General features: G+C 42.7%; 3 protein-coding genes across 6 annotated transcripts; all 3 read right to left on the bottom strand.

Annotated features, from left to right (window-relative positions):
* Window positions 1-236: 236 nt before the first annotated feature.
* Window positions 237-2,963, bottom strand: prkag3a (protein kinase, AMP-activated, gamma 3a non-catalytic subunit). 4 transcript variants are annotated; one of them, XM_019272724.2, is made up of 13 exons: window positions 2,818-2,963; window positions 2,629-2,668; window positions 2,423-2,523; window positions 2,262-2,343; window positions 2,123-2,181; window positions 1,973-2,033; window positions 1,838-1,892; window positions 1,620-1,746; window positions 1,359-1,524; window positions 1,195-1,232; window positions 951-1,097; window positions 673-864; window positions 237-443 (listed from the first exon to the last, which is right to left on the bottom strand). In XM_019272724.2, the coding sequence occupies exons 1-12, from the start codon at window positions 2,833-2,835 to the stop codon at window positions 748-750; spliced, it is 1,011 nt and encodes a 336-aa protein (XP_019128269.2). In that variant the 5' UTR covers window positions 2,836-2,963; the 3' UTR covers window positions 237-443; window positions 673-747. The 4 variants fall into 4 exon arrangements, with proteins under 4 accessions (XP_019128269.2, XP_010748526.2, XP_019128270.2 ...); XM_010750224.3 differs by having other exon boundaries at window positions 771-864; XM_019272725.2 differs by having other exon boundaries at window positions 1,988-2,033.
* A 429-nt stretch (window positions 2,964-3,392) lies between these two features.
* cnppd1 (cyclin Pas1/PHO80 domain containing 1) lies at window positions 3,393-8,689 on the bottom strand. Its single transcript, XM_010750225.3, has 8 exons — window positions 8,463-8,689; window positions 7,959-8,061; window positions 6,324-6,405; window positions 6,125-6,245; window positions 5,907-6,035; window positions 5,767-5,828; window positions 5,426-5,543; window positions 3,393-5,299 (listed from the first exon to the last, which is right to left on the bottom strand). Exons 1-8 carry the CDS (start codon window positions 8,523-8,525, stop codon window positions 4,661-4,663), a joined length of 1,317 nt encoding a protein of 438 aa, XP_010748527.3. The 5' UTR covers window positions 8,526-8,689; the 3' UTR covers window positions 3,393-4,660.
* A 2,031-nt stretch (window positions 8,690-10,720) lies between these two features.
* On the bottom strand, window positions 10,721-18,032 carry abcb6a (ATP binding cassette subfamily B member 6 (LAN blood group) a). The gene is made up of 20 exons (XM_010750226.3): window positions 17,752-18,032; window positions 16,831-17,354; window positions 15,854-15,994; window positions 15,577-15,766; window positions 15,181-15,273; window positions 14,898-15,090; window positions 14,605-14,726; window positions 14,408-14,517; window positions 14,255-14,320; window positions 13,722-13,847; window positions 13,558-13,634; window positions 13,414-13,477; window positions 13,227-13,312; window positions 13,083-13,140; window positions 12,891-12,995; window positions 12,575-12,749; window positions 12,363-12,475; window positions 12,145-12,239; window positions 11,990-12,058; window positions 10,721-11,898 (listed from the first exon to the last, which is right to left on the bottom strand). The coding sequence occupies exons 2-20, from the start codon at window positions 17,344-17,346 to the stop codon at window positions 11,739-11,741; spliced, it is 2,559 nt and encodes an 852-aa protein (XP_010748528.3). The 5' UTR covers window positions 17,347-17,354; window positions 17,752-18,032; the 3' UTR covers window positions 10,721-11,738.
* Between the last annotated feature and the right edge of the window lie 291 nt (window positions 18,033-18,323).

The following is an 18,323-nucleotide window of genomic DNA, read 5'->3' as shown; positions in this document are numbered from 1 at the left end:
TCACGGATGAGAAAAAAAACATAGTCACGTGTTTCCTTGTTTACTGTTTAGAGAGAACAGGGTTGAAACACAAGTGCGCCATCTTGTGGCTGAGTATGCAGCTGCATGCATGAAAAGCTGCATAACAGACTGATCATTTATATGATGTATGTTTCAATTTAATTCATATTTAAACTCCTGTGTATATAAGACATATGTTCCACACTCCACATGTACACTGCAAACGCCAGCAAGTTTTGATACAAATGTTTAATACAGAAATATACAGTATTGTTGATCAATTTGATCAAATGCAGTGTGCTGGAGAGGTCAGCTCACTGTCCATTATTGTTACATGAACACAGCACGTGGATCTCCGAAGACATCTTAATGTAAAACAGCAGCGCAGCCGGGGAAATTCTTCTTCCTCTTTGGGGTCTGTCATTTCACTTACAACTTGATATCTGAAAGACAGAAGCAAAAAACTACTCAGCGACTAGCACGGGCATCCAACAAAAATATGGAAGATCTCTTGAGCCAAGCAGCAAACTCATCATTGGTCATTTGCATGTAACAGTGGAGCAAATGTGAAAGGAAAAGATGACATGTGCAGGGGTTAAGGCCTCTGGGTGCTGGTAACCGGACAACAGGGTGGGGGAGGTTTGGGGGTTGAAAAGAGGCACCAGGGCCTACCTGGCTGGGTCCACGACCAGGACTCAAGCCTACACAGGTGGTATAGGAGTGAAGGGGAGCCTCTGTCCCCTGGTGCTAGGACAAAAGGGCGTCAATACCTGCAGGGGATAAGACCATGGCCTGCAGAAGGTCAGACAGAGAGATGATGCCTTTCACCACGTCAGCCCTGTCCACCAGGACCAGCCGATGGACCTGGGATAAGCAGGGAAAAGACATAGAAAGAATGCTCCACTGTGTTTCTCTGATCGAGTCCAAACTCTTGAGAGGAAAATATCTACCTCAGCTCTGACAATACGGTCTATGATGGTTTCCAAGGTTTCATGAGGATAGCACTTGATCACTCCCTCAACGAAACACGTGCGCCTGCTAACGGCCTCCATCATAGTCATGTCCAGATTGTTGTAAGTCTTCTGGGCTGCTAGATTCTGTCACGGAGCAAAAACACAAGTGTCTGAGCAAGCAATGTAAGCAGAGAAGATGTTAGATTTCCTAAATGAAACCTTGTTTCTCTGAAGTACTTACAATCACATCAAATCTTGAGTAGAGTGACACCACTTTGCCTGAGAAAAGAAATTGCTGCATGTTGTGATATCAGTTTAAACATCCGTTTTAAGCGTATTTAACTGGTGAAGCCAACAATACTAGTAAATGCAGCTCTTTCATGTCAAAAACTTTGAAGGACCTACCTTGTTCGTCCACCACAGGTAGCGCAGACACCCGCCTTTCCACAAAAATGGAGAGGGCTTCGTAAAGTGTCGCCGTTTGCTGAATAGTGGCGATGTTCCTGAAAGTTCCAATCCCGAGCTCCTGGATCTGCTTCCCAATAAACGCAGGCTTGGGAACTTTCTTCCCCTGAAAACACCCCACAGAAAAAAAAAAGTTGATGCCACATTGCCCTTTTTTTTAACAATCAAGGCAACAAGACATCAGAGTTGAAGCTTTCTCACAAATATATGGAGGAACTTGAGGATTCTTTTGTGGGTCAGAATGTGTAAGACGTTTCCAGACTCTGGATCGATGACTGGAAGTCTGTGGATCTTGTGTTTAAGTAAGGAATAGATGGCATCAAAGAGGCTGAGGGAGAGAGGAGAACAGAGGAGTATAGTGCCGAGCAGGATGGACTTGAATGTTAATAGACATAAAATAGTATGAAAGATTATGTCACCTCGCGTCTGGAGTAATACTAATGAGGAAGTGGTTGGTAGACTGCAAGTAGACATCTAGACAGAAGAAATCGAGCTCTAATGGAAATCCACAGATGTGTACACAGAGATAATATTGATTTGTGTCGGTTATTTACTTTCAAATGAATCACCTCTCCATGTCTCGATCTTGTGGCTCTCCAGCTCATACATTTGAACCTTTAGAGGGAAACAGATCAAGGACCAGGTTCAAACAACTGTATTATACATAAATGATATATATTGAACTGTTGTGTAGTCATGCTCACCAAGGGGGACTTGTAATAGCAATGCAGGATGTTGATGAAATCTGTAATAGTCAGCATACCTGTGCAGGATAAGGTTCCCGTTATGATAAGTCACAGTGACAAATTAGTCACTACACCTACGACGTTAATCAAGTCTTACCCACAAATCTCTGTAACTTGCTGTCCCATAAAGGCGCAGCTCTCAAGCCATTTACCACCAGTGCAAAAAAGGCCTTTTCCACCTTTGGGAGTGATGAATTCACAAAGTGAGCCAAAAAAAAAATCAAGTTTCTGCACGAGAGACTGCATGTATGAACTTACTTTGAGTGTGGTATCGAATATGACCAGTTTACAGCTGGTTGGAATGGCGTCGTAGCAGCAGTGGCTTTTCATAAAATTCATGTAGACTGTGTCATCAGCCTCTGTGAGGAATCACGTTATATAATACACACCTTAATGCATACAGCCCCTGTTATTTATAAGACAGATCAAAACACACACACGCGTGCTCGTTGCTGTAATCCTACCTTGTTTCTGTATTTCCTGTTTCTTTCTTGGGAATGACACCTACAACACAACAAAGCCAAACATTCTCCACATGACATTGCCAAAATAGTTAGAAAGCCACACGGCTACTCATTTCCTCTGTTTCCAATAACACTTTAAACTCCGCCAACACGCCCTCCCCCCCTTCGTATACATGAATTACACTTCACCTGTGAGAGACGCTCCATTATTCTGTTGTGTGTCCATGAAAACGTTGCTTCCCAAAGCAGCAATCTCAGACCGCTGGCGTCTCCGTTTGGTTTGTTACCCTTTCCTACAAAGCAGTCGGGTCTATATTAGGAACTCTCAAGTGGTATGTGAGGAGGGAGGGGTGACGGGGAGGGGTAAAAGAAGCTGGATCAGGCTCAGGGGGAGGGACGCTGCAGATTCTGCCAAAATCAGACATTTGCTTTCTCGTCTCTATGACACAACCGTCATCACTTTGCATTCTTTATTGTCTGGAGTGCATTCTCTCTCTGTTATCATCTCCATTACATTCATTTGCCACAATTACTTGGCTGCAGAGGAGCGGAGCACACTAAATTAATCCTTAAAAGAGAAATCTGGCATATATAGATCCTGTCTAGAAGGTACACATTCACTTCCTGTCGGAAATGAAGACACCTCTTGGTCTATATGGAGTAAATGCCAAAGCTGCATACAGTAGAGGTCTTTACGAGGGTCTAAACATACACCGCCTATTGCTGGCTGTATGCTACGTTGCTGGCACACAAACAGACAAATGTCAAAGAAATGCATTCTTTATTAGCTCTACAGATTTGTACAGTATTTGCATTTTACACCATGTACAAAATTAAAAGGACTTCGTGCTTCAAAGTGTATCAAATCCAGATGCTCAGAGCATTTGTCAAAGGTTGAGTTACAAAGTAAATGTCCTTTATGTGTACATAAAAAGTAATTCATTTACATTCTCCTCTGGTGTTAAAAAGATACTCGACGATGGTGCGGTAGTAATGGAGTGAAATGTACTGTAGCGGTGAAAATGAATGTGCAAATTCCAGACCGCATCAACAAAGAAAACACTGCTGCGAGCATCTAACGTGCTAAATGTTGTATTTAAAACCCTTTTTTTAATACACTCCTTCTTCCCCTTAGAGAGTAGAAACTTGTAAGTTAATCTCTTAATTTGGCTAATTGTTACCCTGTTGCAGAAGTGGCTCTAAGGTCATGTGACATCTCACGTAAGATCTGACAAATATCGACTGTAAAAAGAAAACAGAAATGAGCAGAATAAGCGCTGATGTTTTGCATTTCTGTGTGGTCACACTGAGGTATGGAGACGATGTGTGAGTCCAAACTGTTTCCTTTCTTTAAAGGACAGGAGACAATCTGTTACACAAACAGTAACAAAAACTACCTGGTGTACAAAATCAGTGCTTGCTGCATGTGTATGACCGACGTCTGACGTAAAGCTCATTAAGCATAAATGAAAGATATACGTTAACACTAAGCATAAACATAGTAAACTGGTTTTAATCCCTTCTTCTCAGAGCCCCGTCAAACTAAAAAAACAACTTACTGAGAACTTTCAGATATGCTGTGAAACCTCCACACACTTTCATCGACCTGCCTGAGTAGTAGCAACGTTCCTTTTACAGCCGTGATACAAGAACTCTAAACACGCTCGTCGCTCGCCGTCTGACAGGCCTGAACTTTCAAACAACGATAAATGATGGGAGCAAAACTGTTTGGTTGCAGCCAAGAAAAACATCCCCAAATCCCTCGAAATGCTGAGCATCAACTGAACACTATGGCGTTTTATTATGGCAAATAATATTCTGCAGCTGTGAACTATGAGTAAATTTCACCCTGTGCTGTGTTATTAAACTCTCACCCTGTCCGAGAAGTGCCTGATTACGTTTGTGTCTTCACCTGTATTCGAGATCTGGAAAAGTGAACAAAAACATGATGTGAAGCAGTCAATGAGCGATGAAAACTGCTGGTTTCGTTTCCAGAGTCCGTTACTACAGGTTCAGGGGGGTTTGCCCGTTCCTAGCCGGGCATGAGTAGAGCTTGAGCTTTGTCGACAGGTAACATGGACTTTGGATGGCAGGGTCCTAGCTGTACAGGGGGAAACACGCCTAAGCCAGAGTTCAGACTTGGTTCTGCTCCCCCGAGGAGGCCGGAGGGCAGCCACAGTGGGTGACGTTGATGGTTACCATGAGGGGAAAGTGCTGAGGTGTTTCTGAGCCCACACTGCAGTGGAGGAAGTGTTGCAAGACAGCCGGGGCAGAAGAAGGAGGTGGTAGACCAAGTTTGGGGAGCGTCCATCTCGGAATTTGTCTCAGGATGTGTATGACCCATCGAGGCAAGGAGGGAGCCCCAGAGACACAATATTGACGTCTGTGAGGTAGCCGGTGGGGGGCTTTGTGCGTGAGGCTGGCCGACTCCAAGTGCACTAGTCTGGTGGTTCAGACTATTGTTGGCCAGAACACAACAGGGGAGGAGCTGGGCTGCAGGGGGAGCTTCTGAGTTCAGGTTGGAGGTCTGAAGGTGGGTCGGGCTAATGTCATCTGGAGGTGGCAGCAGGGTCTGGCCGCCTTTGACGAGACTGAGCTGCTGCAGCACAGCGCTGGTGGCAATGAGGCCGGCCACGCTGGTCAGGTAGACCAGGCCGAGCATACAGGATACCTGAAAACAACGTGAGGGGGAATCTGAGTCAGTTTTTTGAGAGTAACTCTGGAACCCACACAGTCAGTTGTGATAACTCTGTCGATTAAAAGGGTGAAAGTCTCGCCGAGTTGAACTTTGCCTCACCTTAGTAAAGTGCTGGTAGATTGCAGTGAGGGCTTGACTCCACGCCGATTGCTCCAGTAGCACACAGAGGTCAGTGTAGGTGAACCAGCCGCGTTTCATCCCCTGCCGCTCCGCAATGCTGGAGATACAGAAGCCGGAGTCAGACACAATCTTTTCACACAAACCGGTTACACCACTGATGTGCTGATAAAGCATTCACCCCTGCTTAACATTAAAGCCAGTATACACCAGCCGGTTTGACTCTCGAATGTCAAATTGTCGTTCATTTACAGGGAGGAATATTTCTCAGACGATACTTTAGTGGAATGTGTTGCGCAAGGTTTACATAGCTGACCACCAACCTGGTTTCCAGATGACTTAGTCTGTCGAACAAGTCGTTTGGCTCCGTGAAGAGGCTCCACTCCTAGAACATACGACACAATAGTTGAGACAAAGATCCTTAGAGGCATGTAGGCAAGCACACACACAAACACACACTTACAATGGCATTCAAGAAGTTCATCTCCAGGTTGTTAACAGTTTTGACATCCAGCTTCCCGGCTGCTCCCCACTCGTCATTGAAAACCTCTTCTTCCTCTCCTTCGTCGTACAGGTACTTGCTGGCAACCATCTAATTCAAAAGCGAGAGAGATCAGTGTGTTTCTTGTTACAGCAGCATGCTCAAAAAATAAACACATCTGAACCCAACAACACACATACCATGGAAATCAGGAAGAGGTCAGAGGAGGAGATCTTTTGTAGGTATTCGGGGTTTCTATGTCGGAGCCTTTCTATGTAAACTAGAGCCAGCATCATGGCACACGGAGAGATGCAAGCCTCCCTGGTGCAAAAAGAAGAGATCTGATTTAGACGCGGTGCTACATTTAGTTATTTAGAGTGCTTTATATGCCGTACAAACCTGGAGACATGAGCAGCATATTTCTTGTGAAGCTTTCGTATGGGGCTGGGGGCAGCCTTCTGGAAGATTTCCACAGCGATATCTGGAAATCACAAGACAAGAAGAGTTGAGTTTATGGGTTAATTGTGTGCGTTTAACATGCGAGCTACACTTTGAAGGTGTCCCAAATAGGGGTTGGCGATATATCGAATATACTCAATATATCGCGGCTTGTTCTACGTGAGATGTATGAAATAAGTACTTTTTGTATCAAGTGAGGAGAGACAAAGAATCTCTGGGAAAGAGAAGAGAAAAGAGACAGAGCGAAAAAAAAATGAAGAGCCCAAGCGAGTTAATTGAAGATGGAGACGGACGACTTGGTTCCGAAGAAAAACAGCACTGGATCAGTGATGCACGGGTTGATCCAAATTGAGCGGGTGCCCACGGGCAAACAATATTTTTAATGATATCCGGGTCACGGTCGGTCGGGTCGTTTGAAATAAAGATGCTGAGTAAAGTTTTGTAATTTATGTAGTTAATTTCTGTGAAATACACAGACTTTATTGGCTGAATAACTGGCGCGAAGATGCCACGAGCTCTACAGGAGGTAGAGAAAGTATAGACTACTTTTTAAAATGCGGGTCAGGAAGCGGGTTGGGTACAATATTTCACAATTATTTGCTGCGGGTTAGTTTAAAACATCGGTCGGTGCGGGTTGATCAAACATGGACATCACTGCACTGGATCCATTATATGGCAGTGGTTCGGGTTACCATGTTATTATTTAACTTTATTTGTTAGTGTAGCACCCAAATTTGAAATAAAGGGGGTTTGTTAAAATTAATTTGATTGTGATTTTCCACTTTTTGCATGCAAAAAAACTCTAATAGAAGGGTCTACTTGAATCATCATACTGATGTTATTTTTTGTTGTGTTATCAAAGGGTTGAATTTAACCTTCATAGTGATTTACAGGAGAAATAAAAATATCAAGATATATATCGTGTATCGCGATATAGCTTAGAAATATTGAGATGTTGGTTATAGGTAGGGCTGCCACGATTAGTCACGATTATATCGACGAACAAAATCGTCGACAACTAATTTAGTAGCGAACGCATCGTTGTTGTTTTTTTTTGGTTTGCTTTTCTCTCGAAACTGTGGCTGCAGCTTCCACTGCCGCGTCTGCCACGACTGTACCGTAAATGATACCCTGACACAGACCCTCCAGGAATTCACGATGATGCGATTTGCAACTTCAACGCAACTTCAGTGAATCCCCGTGAATTCAGGGCGGTGTTGAAATTTTTACCAATCACCGCGATTTTTCCGCAACTTCCACAGAGTCTGCCCGGGGGATTCAACTCGGGTCAGGGACGGCGGCACGGTGTGGGAGGACCCCCTCGTGCGCGGTTCCTGCATGGCGGCTCTGGGTGGGCATGGAAAGACTCTGGGGCGAAGGTGGCTCACGGGTTTACAGCGCCCGCCCACCTGCCCCTTTCCGGGACAGTCAATTTATGTATGCTCCGATTAGTCGACGAATCGAAAAATAATCGGCGATTCGTCGACTATCAAAATAATCGTTTGTGGCAGCCCTAGTTCTAGGCCATATCGGGCAGCCCTAGTCTCAAATGTTTCATATTAAACTTGAACTCACCTGTAACAGGGCAGGAGAGGGCATCTAAAGACACGTCTTTATCCAGGCCATAATACAGACGCTTCCTCACTCGTTCAGTCAACTTCTGGTGTCCAGGTAGAAACTGAGAAACAAACAAACAAACTAAATCAGCTCCCTCATGTTACCTAAAACAAACTGTAGCTTTGAAGAGAGAGGAGATAACTATTCCACACTGCAAATAAAGCTCTGTTTTCACTAACATGGATATTTACAGGTGTTTCCACCAACACGAGTTTATTTTTATTCACGACACATACTGCATAACTTTAGCTAAGCTAACGCTAGCGCCGTAGCTAACGAAGCTACACGAGCTGAGTTAGTGTTTTTAAATCTTTTTTTTTATTATTATTATAACAGATCTCAGAGTTAGAAACATAATTTAGTCGGGTCTGTAATTAGTTAACGAGCTCGGATTATCTAACGAGCGCGTTAGCTGTCATTAGCCGTTAGCTTCCGTAGCGTGGCGTTAGCTCGCGGACGTACCGTGAACTCCTGGAAGTCCGAAAACTGAAATGTCTTCTCGTTAAATAACGCGTCGAAATCCATGTTCACTGTAGATTAAACATCAGTCGACAGACTGCTTGGCTTGGCTTAGTTTAGCTTGGCCTGGCCTGGCTCTCTCTCCCCCCCGACTGTGGCTAGTAGAAGCTAAGCGGCTAACAACACGCCCTGACCGGGGACAGTCAGTGACTGAAGCTCCAGCTGTTCAACTCTTTCCAGATGCTGCGGACAGGTTACATAACTGTGACTGTAACTCCTGCTGGCCAGAGAGGGAAAATAACTTTTATTTTTCAGAAATATTACAGCAGTACTCACACCTACCAACTTTAATGAAAGAACAAACAAACAAATAAAGAATTCAGTCATACTAGTTCACATTGTATTAGATTAGATATACTTTATTCATCCCACCAAGGGGAAATTTGTAGAGGAAAGTGTAGCATACACTACAGAATTAGAAAAAAGTAGAAAAGGCAAAAAAAAAAAAAAAAAAACATAATAAACAGACAAATATCTATAACCTACACAATAAACAGGAAAAACAATCAACCTTCAAAACAGACAAGTCCTGAGGATAAAAGTGGCATGATATATAAAAAGAGTATTGTAATGTAAAGTGACCATAGTGTGAGAAATATTGCAAAGAAAGTGACCATGATACAAATAATAATAATATTGCAAGAGTAGTGACCATAATATAAATAATATTACAAAAGTAAGTGACCATGATACAAATAATAATAATATTGCAAGTGTAGTGACCATAATATAAATAATTTTACAAAAGAAAGTGACCATGATACAAATAATAATATTATTGCAAGAGTAGTGACCATAATATAAATAATAGTACAAAAGAAAGTGACCATGATACAAATAATATTATTGCAAGAGTAGTGACCATAATATAAATAATATTACAAAAGAAAGTGACCATGATACAAATAATAATTGCAAGGCTTAAATGAAATAAAACAGAAGAAAACTGCAATGAGACATGAACAGGAGACTACAACATGATCAGGTGGTGCAGGTGTCGTAAAGTCTGACAGCACACTACAATATTGTACAATAGTACCATAGCACCAGCATAGTTACATGATAGTATAGTAAGGATCAAAAGGGAAAAGCATAAAAACAGAAAAGCAAAAATAAAACTTATATGTGACAGACTTATGGATGTGAAATTTCCCTAATAAAATATAGAGGTTGACCATTATACATAGTTTCTTCTCTTTGTATTCAAAATAAGTAATAATGTTTTTTCCCTGAATGCTGATTTTATGTTTTGTTTAACACAGTATATAGTTCTCAAGTTCTTTCCAAAATGTAATACTTACAACAGTAATAATCATTAACAATACCTCTATTGAGGTAGATATTAAACATCCATCGTGTTTACAAATTGTATATATACTGCATATACTTATATAGTGCATAAAGTGAAAATAATGGAGGGTATTATTGCTGTATGGGCTATTTAGATTGATGGTTAAAGGTCCAGTGTGTTATAAAAATTAGGATTATACTGGGGTTCAGATGTTTTCACTCATATAATGTGTGTTTCCTGTCTTTTGCATGTCTCGTGCACTTCCCTTATTTGGACTGTGTTTTGCTGAGGATGGCAGGGAGAGATATCAGTAGTTCAAGGACAGGAGAAACAAGGACGTGAGAAGTGTCATTTTGATACATAATGTTCATTACTGGCAGAAAACCAAAAACTATCTGTATCAGGTGGGACGTGTCCGAGACAGTCCATTTGTAGAAAAATGTATAAGAACCAACTGTTAGAGCTCCTCTGGGAGCCATTTCTCTGTAATCCCTCTTGTGTGTTGCACTGTTAAATGCTCCTTCTTGTACAAGATTACAACTTAAACAAGAAATTCAACTTTGATACTTGAATCCAGTCTTTCTTATTCACGAGTTTTTCTTAAAAATTCCCGTAACACAGTGTGAAGTTGCATCTAGTTATGTAATCGCTGCATTGCGACCTCCTCACATCACCTCACCATCTAAGTGTAAAGGAGAAACAAACATTTTAAGGGCCCCGTCTAGAGTCACTGTCTAGAGTCGCCTCTATGGACGAGGATCTACTCTCACTGTAGATATGAAAGAAACATTTTTAAGTACCAAAAACAAAAATATTCTTATTTTCATTTGATTATATATGCATAAAAACAGTTCTGAATTTTATTTAATATAATATTCCATGTCTCCCTTGTGAAAATAAAGGCCCCAAATCTTACACACTGGACCTTTAATTTTACTTTTACATGGCAGATATTGCAGCAAATACATAGATCTAATAATAAAATTGGCTCAATAGACCTTTTTTCTTTTTTTACAGCAGCAGCCAGTTTGACATGTAATAGTAGTGTAAACACAGGTGTTACCAGTGAAACCAATTAAGGCTCTGCTGCAATGAACTAAACCTTGATTACCATCACTGGTAACACCTGTGTTAGATTTTTACTTGCTGCACGGATTTAATCGACCTTTTTTCACAGCAGCAGCCGTTCTGACATGAAATAGTAGATTTCTCTGCCGACAAGCAAGCACAGATCGTACAAATTCATATTTAATCAGACAGTTTTACATTTACACACACAAAACATTTGCACTGTGAACTGTGGCATATTCATCTTTCGTAACAATTCAGAAAACACAGACGAGCAGCACATCCCCAGTGATCAAAAGTCTGCAGGGGCTTACACGTTTATAAAAGCAGAGCTCATGAATCGACGACTAAAATCTTACAAAAAAACAAACTGAAACAGAGCTGAATAAGTCTCAACAAGATGCAGTGCTGAGGCTGTGATTGTAGAGTGTTTATTGTCTTATTTCCTGCAAGTTTCCTTTTTGTTTCTTTAAATAATTTACGTCAGATAGATAAAAAAAAACAAAGAATAAAGTTTCATCTGTTGCAGTGGAACAGACAGCACAAACTAACAAAAGTCAGTGTTTAACATTTAAAATAAAGACATGAAGTAATAATATCCTCACAACTAGTTCAGGTGCTAAAATAAATGAATAATGATTATGATTTAAAATATAATTATTTCAGTAAATGTCTGTTACCTATGATGTTGTAATAATCTGATATTTTGCTCCTGTCCTTACATAAAGAACTTAAAGGGCATAATCAGAAAAAATACCTTCATGTCTTTTGAGTGTTTGCACATCATTAAAATCAACTTACAATCAAGAGCTGCATCAAACAGTGGAGTTCAAACAAGGCAAAAAAAACAAAAATGACATTCAGTGGCTGTGGTGTCCTGAGGAGGTTGACGGAGGCTGCAGTTTCTCAGACGTGCGGTCTTTGGATTCTGTCTCCGACGAGGAATCTGCGTCCTGGGCCTGCTGTTGATTCATCCACATGTCTGCATACAGGCCTCCCTTGAGGAGCAACTCGTCATGTCTGGGACGGAGAGAAGGTGAGTCACTTGGGAGTTCGGCGATAAAGAGGATGGACTCTCGGAACTAAAAAAAGGTCAATAATGCACTCTTACCGTCCTCGCTCTGCAATCCGGCCCTCGTTGATAACCAGAATCTGGTCTGCTCCGATTATAGTGGACAACCTTTAAGATAAAAGAAGAGAGAGAGTCACACAACTCACGAGATAAAATAATTCCTGTCAGAAAGCTGTCAGAAATACATCTCTTACCTGTGAGCTACAACAATTGTTGTACGATTGGCGCAGACTTTAGTCAACGAGGCCTGGATGTTGCGTTCTGTCTGTGTGTCTAGTGCAGATGTGGCCTGCAGAGAGACACTCTTAAAACTGGAATGTGTATCCAAAGCCCTTTTTGTATAAGTAAAAGCTGAGCAGCAACTGATCTATATAGCAATATGCAAATGTTTGCTCCTTTATTGTAATCTCACCTCATCCAGCAGGATGATCTGTGGCGCTTTGAGGATAGTTCTGGCGATAGCCACCCTTTGCTTCTCTCCTCCACTCAGCTTTAGACCTCTTTCACCCACCTGCGTATCATAACCTGGAAGAAAAAACAACGTAGGAGATCTTACGGTTGCTCTGTGGAAAAACCATGGAGCCATTTGAGGTTATAGAACCGGAAGATTCATTTGTAGGTTACCATCAGGGAAGGCCACGATCTTCTCATGGATATCAGCAGCTATAGCGGCCTCCTCCACCTCCCGGTCACTGGCGGTGATGCGTCCGTAGCGAATGTTGTTCTGGATGGTGTCGTTGAAAAGCACCGTATCCTGGGGAACCACGCCGATGTGAGCTCGCAGAGAGGTCTGCTTCACCTGAGGAGAGACGAACCAAGACGTAGTAATTACAAGTCCACGGTGTGCCTGTAAACACACCCAGCTGCATGCAGCTAATGTAGTGTATTAAAGACATTGTAACTTGTATATTAAACTACTCATCAACGTGTTCTGGTTTACTTTTGATATATCCTGGCCATCGATGCTGATGCAGCCTCCCTGAACGTCATAGAAACGGAAGATGAGTCGAATGATGGTGCTCTTGCCAGAGCCCGATGGTCCCACCTGGAAAAGATTAAAAGAAAATTATAATCTTGCATATTTAAATGTATCCAACATCTACTTTGAATTCAAGTTGTTACTTAGACTTACCAGGGCAACTGTCTGTCCCGGAAGTACGGTGAAAGAAACATCCTTGAGAATCTCCTTCCTGTAAAAGAGAAATAAACGAATGTGTCTACATGTTGGCTCGTTAATCATTTTAGTTGAAATCACGGCCACAAAAATCAAACCGACCCTTCTACGTAGCTGAAGTAAACGTTCTCAAACTCCACTTTTCCCGCTTTGTAGGGAAAATTCCCAGCATTCACTTCATCTTTCACCTGCGTAAGAGAACAAATTCAGGTAGTATTTAAAAAAAAAGAAAAAGAAAAAAAAGAATCATAATACAGCGTTAAAGGTGAAAACAAAGTTTCAAAAGTACCTCTGCCTCTTCTTCAAAGAGTGTGAACATGTTCTCCATGTCGATGAAAGAATTCTGGATCATTCTGCAAGGACGACAATAACAAGAGTTAACCAGAAGCACAAGACACTACAGGTCAAAATATAAAGATCGGTTTCTTCTTACCTGTAGTAGGTTCCAAACCAGTTGAGCGGGGTGTACAGCTGGATGATGTAGGTACCAAAGAGAACAAAATCTCCAACCTACGATAAGAGGATTTTAAAAAATATATATTTTATGTATATTGGACTAGTAATGATGTTATGAAAGGTCACTTTCCTAGAACGTACATGGAACCTATGTTCGGTCACAAAGTAGGCACAGAGCAGGGAGCCGGCCATCAGGCCTAATCCGATGATGAGGTTCTGTGTTTGGTTGAGCAAGGCCAGCGACGCCTGGGTCTTCCACTCTGATGCCTGAAAACAGGAGTTATTAGACAAAGCTGGACAAATATTTGTAGATTTACAAGCTTCTACATACAACTACGAATTGTTTTCTAACAATAAAAGAGAGCAATATTGAGTGTCTTCAGGATCTACTTAACGCAAACCAGAAGTTCTTCATTTCAGCTCCCAATCAGCTCTTTAACCTGTGTATAATATGTGGTCTCGTTGGAAACAACTGTGTAATATTCATCTTTTTCTAATTGTCTTTGTTTTGTGACTAAACCTGCCATAAATAATCAGATTTTCCTGCAGCGGTTTGGACATCTGCTCTGTGGAAACTTGCTCGACTGTGCAGGCTCTGATAGCAATAACTAGACACAGACATGTTTGAGCTGTAATCTAACATGGTGACTTGACTCTTAATATCTCGGACTCACCTGATATTTTAAGATGGCATCCTCAAAACGGCTGACCTCGTAGTTCTCTGCGTTGTAGTACTTTACCTACCGAACAGACAGATAAATAAGTGCAACAGAAGGTGACATTCGGGAATACCTGACACTGCTTCATGAGCCGATGTTTGCGTGTACCGTCTCAAAGTTTAACAAGGAGTCCACGGCCTTGGCCTTGGCGTTGTTGTCCTGCTGATTCATGTCTCGTCTGTACTTGGTTCTCCATTCAGTGATGATGATGGTCAGAGCTGGAGGAAATGGAGAGCAGCCAATCAGAAAACCTTTCAGGGAAAAATTGAACATTTAATCCGGGGATAATCGAGTTGTGGACTTACTGAGGTACAGGGTCATGCAGACGAAGATAATGAGGCCGAACCAGGCGTTGAAATAAGTGATGAAGTAGATGATAGAAATGATAATGTCAGCGATTGTTGGGAAGATGTTAAACACGATGTAGCTGTGGGAAAGAGACAGCGGAGTCAATTTTCTCTTCAAATTCAGTTCGAGAATACACGAGGTTACACAGACATAATCTACTGCGATGATGAGAAGCAGCTGCGCTGAATACGTTCTTTGACAAGCCGTCATATTATGTAGCTAAAACACCATCACGTCCAGTCCGTCTGACCTGAGCAGGCTGTTGATGGAGGAGGTGCCGCGGTCGATGCTTCTCAGCACTTCGCCGGTTTTGCGGCCCAGGTGCCAGCGAAGGGAGAGCGAGTGCAGGTGGGAGAAGAGGCGCACTTGAACCACGCGGTTGGTGTACTGCTGCACCCGGATCCACGTGAAAGAGCGGAGGTTACTGACGAACCCCGAGGTGCCTTGGCAAGAGGAGGAGAAGGTAACGGTGAAGGCAACAGACTTGTCTTTGTAACACTAATGCGTCCAGAACATGAATGAGTCGGTCCTACCTGACCCGCCGCCCTGCAGGAACTTAAGCAGGACATAAATAAGCACTGTGATAGCCAGAGTGTGCCAGGTGCTGCCATCAGTCAGTTCATTCACTGCGAGAGAGAGAGAAAAAAAAGGCTTGAAGGCTCACACAGATCGAAGATATGGTAGATAAACAAGATGACAAACGAGACGTAAAACTTGGAAGCTGTTGTCTGACACTGGGATGTTTTATATCTCACTATCTGGCTCTATCTGGATGTCTCAGTTTGATCACATCCTGAGGAACAGTACATCTTAAACTTAATGAGTGCATTCAACATGATGTTTTGGCATGTTTTTATGTCGAGGGCTTCGATCCGTGAATCTGTAAACATATTTAGCTCGTGTAGTTGCAGAAATGAGCCATCGCTCACCGATATTCTTGTAGTAAATGGGCACAAAGACGTTAATCACTCTTTCGACTCCGAGCAACCCCAAACAGAAGACGACCAGCAGCTGGAGGAAGACGTTGCCGTGGGGCCACATGTAGGGAATAAGCAGTCGGACTTTCTTCCTGAAACCCTGCCAGGTTGACTGGTTCTGTTCTGTGCTGGCCAAAAGGCTCTGAGACGGAGAAATAGATTTAAATACGTCAAACAGCCATCGGCACATTGCACAATAAGACAACATGACAAGTGAAAACTTCACTACCTGTCTGCTCTGCTCCACGTCGCGTTCATCTTCGTTAATCAGTAGCATATACGGTCTCCGCGGCAACCCGGGAGCTTTGAGACCGATGAAGAAGAGCAGCCCGGTGCCGGTGTAGCGCAGCAGCCACAGGCCAAACTGCACCTGAGGGGTTCATAGGCAATCAAAAGCAGATCAATATCAACATGAGTGCATTAGATGCATTATTTATTAGACGATGATCATGCTTCTGAGTAACTACTATGTAATATTTATAACAATATACAGTATATTTTATTGAGAAAGTATCTTGTGGTTTCCCTCTGATGTCCTCCAGCTGCTCTGCCTCAACAGTAAACTGCTGCCAACTGCAGCTGCTGTGAGCTCGGTTTGTTTGCTCGATGTTTAGCTGCTTTAGACTGAAAATGTGTCACTGCAAATTACGAAACAACTTCCTTAAATTAAGGACGGATCAAATGACAACACCTTAAAAACTCACAAGTCATGCTTGCATTTCCATAATCAGAGAGTTGAGCTACTGCAAGTGAGTCAGTGTAGGAGGGGCGAGATTATGTCTCTTTTGATTGGTTACCAGTGAGGATCTGAACGTCAGACCGGCAATGACTCAGCAAAAAAAAAAAGAAAAAGTCTTGAGCTCACTAAGAAGCCAGGCTGAACACACACACACACAAAGACACACCCGTCTTTAACAAATAACCTTTGGCCATTAGACTTTTATATTTATAGCACACATCACTGTTATAAAACATTGTTAGGAATGATCTGCATATTAAGGGAACTTGCTATCAGCACGTTCTTGGATAAACATCAGAGAAATAAACTTCAGTCCTCGGTAGATAGGAATGAAGAAAAACGGTGTAACTCGAGCTCAAAATAACAGAGAAACAATGCAGTATAAAGGCCGAGCCCAGCCTGAAAACTGCCCAAAAAGAGAGACAAAACAATATGATATTGATATATGATATTCAATCTTCCCTCACCTGTTGATGACCGTTCTCCAAGCCCCACCACCAGTGAGGGCTATACCAGGAGATGAAGGCCAAGTTCTCAGCTGAGAAAGCCAGGGCCCAGAACAGCAGCAGTGCCGCGCTGTGGCCCCTCGTCCGGTCCATCACCAGGACCCGACGCCTCTCCACCCTGAGCAGGGCTATAGCCCACACCCAGGCCAGTGCAGAGAAGAGGCCGTACAACACCACATAGCCCGGGAGCTCCCCTCCACCAGCAGCTCGCCACGCCATCCCACCAAGAAACTGGACCAGGAGAAGGACGGAGACGACCAGCTGGAAGCCGTAGAGGCACGAGCGCGGGATGAACTTGGGCTCCATCGCCGTGCCGTATTTCTTGTAGAACATGCAGTGGAGGGTGCCGAGGAAGAAGGCGACGGTGAGGAGGACGGCGGGGACGAGTGTGAAGTAGAAGCAGGGGGCAATGCCTTCATCCACCCAGGTGTGGGAGATGGAGGAGTTGGCTTCGCAGTAGCTGTGCATGAACAGCATGGCTGCAGCTATAAGGAGAGAGGAGGGCAGAAAATCATTAGAAACACAGCACAACAATAGATGCAAGAGTGTGGAGTCTCTGCACAAAGCTTTGCTCTGCTATATTAGGCTGTGAACTTCAGTGACATCTTTACTGCACCTGCTTGCAGACGGTGATGCTGAAATAAACAAGGTTTATGCAGCAGGTTGCTTCATGTGCATGGAGGTGTATAGACTGTAAAAACTGGATCTAAACAGTGAGAATAAATAACTCACATGCACAGTGAATGTTTGAGACACAGTATAAAGCATAAACTGTTAGTATACACACTCCAACATAAGTCACCTAACAGAAAACAGTAAGAAAAGCGGAATTTAACACTGTTAACTTGTATTTCAGTGTTCAATAATACAGTGTTACATTACCTTTGTTGTTTTTTTGCCCGGTCAGTGACAGAGGTTACTCCAGAGAAGCTAGCAGCTCCACAACAACAACAACAACAACAACAACAACACTGAGCTGTTTTAGCTTGAGTCGTCTAACACATAACGTTAACCTAAATAGTTACAACAACATAACGTGACACAGCACTGTCTGCGTGCACTCATGCTGTTGTCCTTGCTCCGTGCGTGTTAGAGGAGACCATTCAGAAAACAAGCCTATCCATGACTCGGCAATCGACGGGTTGACTGCATTAGTGAGTAGTGATGTGTCGTTCGCGAACGATCCGGTTCAAAGAGCCGGCTCTTTTAAGTGAAAGACGGGAGCCGGCTCCTCCACTGACCAAAGTGCTTTACAATGTCAAGTAAAATAAAATATAATAACATTTAAAAATATAAAATAATAATAACGTGCAATAATTATTAATTAAACCAATTAATAATAAAATGTGAGGAGCCGTTTGGGAGCCAAAAGAACCGGCTCACCAAAAAGAGCCGAAATTCCCATCACTATTAGTGATGTGTCGTTGGCGGACGAGCCGGATCTAAGAGCCGAG

The sequence above is a fragment of the Larimichthys crocea genome, chromosome XIX, assembly GCF_000972845.2.
Source record: "Larimichthys crocea isolate SSNF chromosome XIX, L_crocea_2.0, whole genome shotgun sequence".
NCBI lineage: Eukaryota > Metazoa > Chordata > Actinopteri > Sciaenidae > Larimichthys > Larimichthys crocea.
The sequence above is the reverse complement of the archived record's forward strand: the minus strand, read 5'-3'. Positions and strand labels throughout refer to the sequence as shown.